Source organism: Neophocaena asiaeorientalis, unplaced genomic scaffold (assembly GCF_003031525.2).
Source record: "Neophocaena asiaeorientalis asiaeorientalis breed wild unplaced genomic scaffold, Neophocaena_asiaeorientalis_V1.1 scaffold59, whole genome shotgun sequence".
NCBI lineage: Eukaryota > Metazoa > Chordata > Mammalia > Artiodactyla > Phocoenidae > Neophocaena > Neophocaena asiaeorientalis.
Genome location: NW_020174268.1, coordinates 9,855,729 through 9,862,846, shown reverse-complemented (window position 1 = coordinate 9,862,846; position 7,118 = coordinate 9,855,729). Strand labels below are relative to the sequence as shown.

At 34.4% G+C, this 7,118-nt stretch overlaps 1 protein-coding gene across 2 annotated transcripts in view; it reads left to right on the top strand.

The window, feature by feature from the left end:
- Positions 1-7,118, top strand: part of COG6 (component of oligomeric golgi complex 6) — a 63,951-nt gene that overhangs the window by 20,970 nt on the left and 35,863 nt on the right. For both annotated transcript variants that reach the window (XM_024755415.1, XM_024755414.1), the window contains exons 9-13: positions 1,475-1,603; positions 1,682-1,773; positions 3,582-3,646; positions 4,755-4,846; positions 6,277-6,394. In XM_024755415.1, the coding sequence (XP_024611183.1) occupies positions 1,475-1,603; positions 1,682-1,773; positions 3,582-3,646; positions 4,755-4,846; positions 6,277-6,394 (496 nt within the window). The remainder of the gene's footprint in view (positions 1-1,474; positions 1,604-1,681; positions 1,774-3,581; positions 3,647-4,754; positions 4,847-6,276; positions 6,395-7,118) is intronic.

The window sequence follows — 7,118 nt, the reverse complement described above, 5'->3', positions numbered from 1 at the left end:
CGACCCTTCTGTGGAAGAATTGTCTTCCACGAAATGGGTCCCTGGTGCAAAAAAGGTTGGGGACCGCTGATTTAAAGGAATGCATTCTTTACCCTGAACGTTTATAATTTGAGAGCATGAGGCAAAAAATAGAAATAAGCATTTTGGTTCTAATTTATTTTAAAAAATAGAAAGTGAATGCAAGGCAATTGTGTACTTTAGCAACACTTAGCTTGATACTGCGTTTTCATCTTGACGTATATATCTGCTATGTCACTGCAGGGAATTTCAAAACCATTTATTTTTAACCAAAACCAAAAAACCACAAACAACCATGATCTGGTTACTAGTGAACAGTCCTCTAAAAAGGTTCAGAGTCCTAAACATTCACAGCTGTTGATTCTTCACTACACTTTAAGAATATTCCGTCTTCCAGCTTTCCTATGTTAAAAAAAACTGTGGGTTTTTCATTAAATCAGTAGCATATTAAAGAAAGCAGTATAGCCTAAGAAATTCTTCTGGAAACCTTTGGGGAATTTTGGTAACTTTTATTTATATGTAACGTAATGAAATAATTCTCAACATTTAGTAGAGTACTGTTTAGGGATTTAAAAGTTAATTGGTCTAGAATCTGCTGACATCGGACTATGAAAAAAATACTTTGTTTTCCTATGTACTTTAAAAATAGAACTTTCAGTTGGGCATCGGGTGGTGATAATGGGAAACAAAGGCTGATTCTAGTCGAAGAAACAGGTACTGTTGGTTACTCTAAGCCATCCTATAATTTGATCCCAAATTGTCTGATTCTTTCATTCAAAGCTTTTCTTTCCTACAAATTCCTCACCTTCGAAAGTCCATTTTTTTCCCCCAACCATAATTGATAATTTGTAAATATATGTAAAAGTATTTGCTCTGTATGCATAGTTGGTCAGTAAATTTAAGGAACATATGTTTAACATTGGAGTCAAAATAAGCTTTTAAATATGAATAGTATATTTTGGACAAATTTTGATGGTAAATTTTGATAATATTGAATAAATATAAATGAGAATTTTTTAATGTAGAAGGAAAAGTCTTCTGTTTTGGATGGCAGAGCTCTAACTGTAACCAGCCTCTGAGAACTAGATATTAGGCCTTATGTGTGCAGTGGGACATCATGTTTTGGGCAAGGGGGGCACTGAAACCTGAAGAGTCCTGGATTTCCACCTTGTCTGGATTTTTACTTTTACCAAATCCCCTGCTCTATCCCTTATTCCCACTGCCTCTGTTACTGATTCCAAATCCCAGCATTCTTTCTTAGGCATAAAAAGATGCACCTTTAGGTTGAATTATCATTATGATAAAGTTATTTCATAAATACTTTTTGTTGTTTAAAACAGTACTGCTTGAGAGAATTGTGTAAAAAAAGCTTTAGACATCTTAGAAAGTGCATGAATACTTGGATGTAACCATTAGGAAGAAAAGCAACTGTTTGTTAATAACTTGTTTCTTCTAGGTATACCTTAGATGAGTTTGGGACAGCTAGAAGAAGTACAGTTGTTCGTGGATTTATCGATGCTCTTACAAGAGGGGGCCCAGGAGGTACACCTAGACCCATTGAAATGCACTCCCATGACCCTTTGAGGTATAGTAGTCAGACGGTATTGGAGTATTCGATGTTTTTCTGAAGGAAATCTTTACTAACATTTAGTTTTTTCATTAGATATGTAGGAGATATGTTGGCTTGGCTCCATCAGGCTACTGCTTCTGAAAAAGAGCACCTTGAAGCTCTCTTAAAGCATGTAACTACACAAGGTGGGTCCTCTGATTGTTACCACTCATGCCTAGATCTAGTAAATCACGCAGGACTTCTCTGTTTCTGTTTTCTTCGTGGAGATAAACTCGTCACACTAGGTGATTTAATAAGCATCCTAATTAATCTTCCTGTCTCTAGTTTCCCCCTTTTTCTGCTGATAGACGTTCTTTTCCATCACTTTAATTTTGTCACACAACTGATCACATTTTTATACCGGACCCTTGGGACCTTTCCTTGTAAGCCTAGACCCCTCTGCTTCACTTTTAAGGCATCTCTGGAGTGCCTAGCCTACATTATCTCAGCCACCATCCTTTAAAGGCAAAAGGTGATGTTCTCTTCATTTTATCTATGAGTACACGGGCTCAGTCAGTGACTGGCCTAAGGTCGTTAAGCTACTACTTCTTTCATTTCTACTATCCAGCCCCTTTTTTCATTCTCATGTGACTATTTTAAAGTTTTTTGAATAATTACCTATGTACTGAGACTTCCCTGGTGGTCCAGTGGTAAAGAATCCGCCTTCTAGTGCAGGGGACACGGGTTTGATCCCTGGTCAGGGAACTAAGATCCCACATGCTGCGGGGCAACTAAGCCCATGCACCACAACTAGAGAGCCTGCGTGCCGCAAACTACAGAGCCCATGCGCCCTGGAGCCTGCACACCACAACTAGAGAGAAGCCCGCACGCTGCAATGAAGATCCTGTGCGTCGCAACAAAAAATCCTGCACGCCTCAATGAAGACCCAGCGTGCCGCAACTAAGACCTGATGCAGCCAAATAAATAATTAGCTATGTACTAAATGTACCTAAAATTTTGGTCTTGATTTCAAAGAAGAAAAGTGATTATTTTTGAGTTGCAAACGTCTGTTTACAGAATTTCAAATTTTCTTAGTTGTGACTACCTTAAGATGCCTGTTGTAGAAGGGGTTAGTAGATAATTAAGATGCTCTGGCTTTGCTAGGAAGTGAAGAGAGATGTTGTGACTGGTATCACCTATTTTGAATAGCTCAGCCCTGGTTTAACACGTCATCTGCAGGAGAGGCCAGTGTACGAATGGGTGCAGGACTTAACCTCTTCGTTTTTAACTCTTCGATATTGAGATTAGATTCAGCATATATGATAGGTTGGCACAAAGTCTGCACTTTTTAAAGTTGTTTTCTCTTATGCTAATTACCCAGTTTAAAAGAATGTATTTGTTAAAAGATGTAGGAAAATTTACATGAGAGGTAACATTAAGAAGTGGGAAGAAAATAATTGGAGTTAGAAATAAGTTATTCTGTGGGAATGGCATGAATTCTTCTAAACCTGAGTCTCTCCATCTGTAAAAATGAAGGTGGTTACAAGCAGTACATGTCAAGTACCCTGTATAGACCTTGATAAATAGTCGATAATCAGTAAATGTCGGTTTTTCCATTAGATTGCAAGGCGTGTTTTCCATCTTTATACCCGTAGTTTGTGTGCTTAGCCCTACTGCCTAGAGTAAGGAGTTTGTGGAACGAGTGCTAATACATCTTCACATCACCTCCTTCAGTTAATAAATTTCACAGTCTTTTTTTCATACGTTTACTCTTCTTCACAAAGAAACAATGTTCATTAATCAACAGTTAAATCAATCGATAGGGCTTTAGACTCATTAATATAATTAGTAATGTCCTAAAGATATTAAACTCAGTAAAATATCGTTAATTGTTATTTTAAATGTTTATTAATGCCATTAATGATATGTATTAGTGTTTGTTAATTTTCTGAACTTATGTGAAGCAAAGTGTAATATGGAAAACAAATTTTAGTTATGTTGTAATTAATTGTAGGTGTTGAAGAAAATATTCAAGAAGTTGTTGGACATATTACTGAGGGTGTGTGCAGGCCCCTAAAGGTAAAATATTTTGTTTTTATATGTTATATGGTAGCTGGTTAAATTAATGACTGATTTTAAAGAAACAGCAGCTTGAATTCAGGCCGTAATTTTGTCAGATTAACACAATGTAAGGTAATAAAACGCATTTTAAAATAATCATTGCCAATTTTCTGTGCAAGAGGTTTTTGCATACTCATATACATGTATTTATAAAATATCATTTTAGCAGATCACTTTCGTTGGTATTATGACATACTCCAAAATCTAAATGTTTTCAAAAGCATTTGTTTATTGAACATCTCTTGTGTATGTGCTGTTCTAACCAAATGCTGCAGAGATGTAAGAGAACCAGAAAACACAATGTCTGTGTTTAGAATCCAGTTAGGAAACAAGAAGACACATATGTTATCAGCAGCTTAATAAGCATAGATGTAATATAATATGTAAGTAAGCACATTCAGTGTGGTTTAGATTGTACTTGTTAATTAGGGAATATAAAGTCAGGGAAAGATTAGTGAGGGATGGATTTTAATTAGAAAAGATTCCTAGTAGTTAAACTTGAGCATATCAAGTTAACCTTGAACTAGATCTGAGGTATTGCCCCGGCAGTATTATAATTGGCCAAAGAGGTTGGTGCTAATTCAAGATTTATCTGCTTTCCGATTCTCTAATAGAAAGAAACTTGGTATAGTTGTTTAAAGAGAAGATTTTCTTTTTCATTTTTTTCCTCAATATTCATTCGTAGAGCAGTACCTTTTCACTGATAATCTGTTTTTAGGAATGTAACAGCTGCTTTGCAATTCAGTGCTAAACTAAATTCGTTATACACTGTGAAAAACCTCGAGATGACCTCATTGTGTTGATTATTTCTGATAACAAATGCCTTGAACCACATTCTGTAGGTAATGGATCATTGTTTTGTAGAGCATATCTGTGCTAAAGTTTCTGTGTTGTTTTACCATCCTCTGTGAGTTAATATTCAGGCGTTCTTTATTTAGAAGGAATTTTGTGATTTCTGCAATAATAAAATTTAATCTTTTTAATGCTCTTCATGCCACATGTGATTAATGAAGAAAAGTTACACTTTTAGGAAATGTTTAGTTTTTCCTCATGTGTTTTTTAATAGGTTCGAATTGAACAAGTAATAGTTGCTGAACCTGGGGCAGTTTTGTTATATAAAATTTCTAACCTCCTCAAATTTTATCACCATACAATCAGGTAAGTGGAATGGTTAAATGTGCTTGTTAAATCCCATGTGACACTTCATTTCAGTTAGAACACAGTGTAATATTTTTTGTGTGTGTATTCTATGCATGACTAAGAGTAACTAGTAGAACCTCTACACCATATGAATCATTATATGCGTATTATACATACTGTACTTTTGAGGTCCATTGTTTCCTTGGAGAAAGCTTCTCCAAGCGTAAGTACACACACACACACACACACACACATACATAGCAGTGTAAGTCTATAATATAAGTATTTTTTGAGTCCTCCTGTATTAGTAAAAGAGATCCATGGCACCTAAAGTAACTATATGTTATACTCAGAGTAGGGCATAATTAGTAACATGTCCTATTCTGGATGTTTACATAAATTCTTCTTTAACATTTCGTTTTCCATTAGTGATAGAACAGAACAATAGCTTTATCTCCTCTAAGTAATAGCTGTCTTACCTTCTCTAAATAAAAGTGACTTTATAGATAAGACACGTGGTTCTTAATCAGATAAAATATGATCTTCAACTCCAAACTTTGCATTCATTTTCACCTTGCAAATATCTTTTGGTGGTATACATAGACTTGAGCCTTATTGTAGATGTCACTATAAGACCACGTTATATGTGTAGTTGTGTTAAAAGTGTTCTTCCAAACTATGTTTTTGATAGTTTTCATATTAGCCCATTAAAAAATGAGTTTAAATTTCTTTTTATCAAGCATGCCAGTATCAGGAACAGAAGAGTCACTTTCAATACATGAATAGGAGAATAAAATAGGGAGTTGTTTTATATACATGCTTGTCTTACATTCTGCCAAAAATGAGAAACCCCATTGGATAAGTCTAAGAAATATCCTTGTAATATAAAATTGAGAATTATGGAATGTAGAATAATTATTTCAAAATGTTATCAGATTTTTCGTAATTAGTCTAAATATATGCTATTTAGGTAGCTGTATAGAAATTGGGAAGCTTTATAATTTACAGGTGTGTTATTGATACAGCGTAACAGTTTTAATTTAAAAAACTCAGTATTAATAAAAATTATTTTCTCAATAGAGCTGTTGATGGAATGGCTTCCTTAAAATCAGATCTTCTTGGATAATCAAAACATGCATTTACTATAATAGAGGAAAAATAGAGACATGGGTTTGCGTATTAACAAGTGTTCGTTCTAACCCACTGCTTTTCTAAGAGATTGTGAAATATTTAAAACACTGTGGTTTGTTTTCATTTGTTCATCACCTAACTTAAAAGGAAAAAAACCCTCATTTTTATATGAAACTAGAGTAATTGTTTTTAATTCACAGGTTATATTCTATATAAAAACTTTTATTTAAATCTAGATCTTTTTGAAGAATTCTACTCAGTTAAAGAGCTGGGTTGTTTTGGCCTGTTTTGCAACCTGAAATATTCTTTGCTTTCAGTGGCATTGTTGGAAATAGTGCAACTACATTGTTGACTACCATTGAAGAAATGCATTTGCTGAGCAAAAAAATATTCTTCAGTAGCTTGAGTCTTCATGCCAGCAAATTAATGGACAAGGTACGTTTGAAAAATGCAATTCTTGAATTATGGGAACGTGAGTTTTTCACATTTAAAAATGTTGTTTTACTGTTTCCATATTGGTGACAATTTTTTCCCATTCCATTCAGCGTTCTTTTGAGTTCTTCCTGTGAACAACAAAATTCATTTTGAGGCGGCTTACAGGATGTAGGCTTATAATCTGTTCCTGGAACAGTGTAATTTTGAGTCATAATTAGTGGTAGAATCTCAAGCCCTAGTTTCACTACCAGTTTTCAATAACCAAAAATTTGTAATTAAAGCAAATTTACTATGTTTAATAGGTCAGGGCTAAAATGACATACAGATTGGAAAACTTGAACTTTTACTAAATGTTTTTTCTAAACAGCTTACTTAAGTTTTACATTCTTGGTCCAGCTTTGTCCTTATGAAATTTATGTTCCCTTGAGTTATATACTGTAATTAATTGTGGAAACAAACAAGGTAACAAAAAACTCCCACAAAAACAAACAAGGTAACAAAAAACTCCCACAAAAGCAAACCACAAAAACCTGAAGGAGTTCCGTGAGAGCTAATATTTTAAATCGAGCTTTGTGTTGTGCAGCAGTAAATTGGAAAGACCTTAAGGAAGGGTTTATAGTGATCAAATCCTTCTTTGTTTTTGTTTCATTATTAAAGACTCAACGTTTTTCAAGGATGCATCACAGTCACCATTCTGGCTTTTTTTTTTTTTTTTTTTTTTATT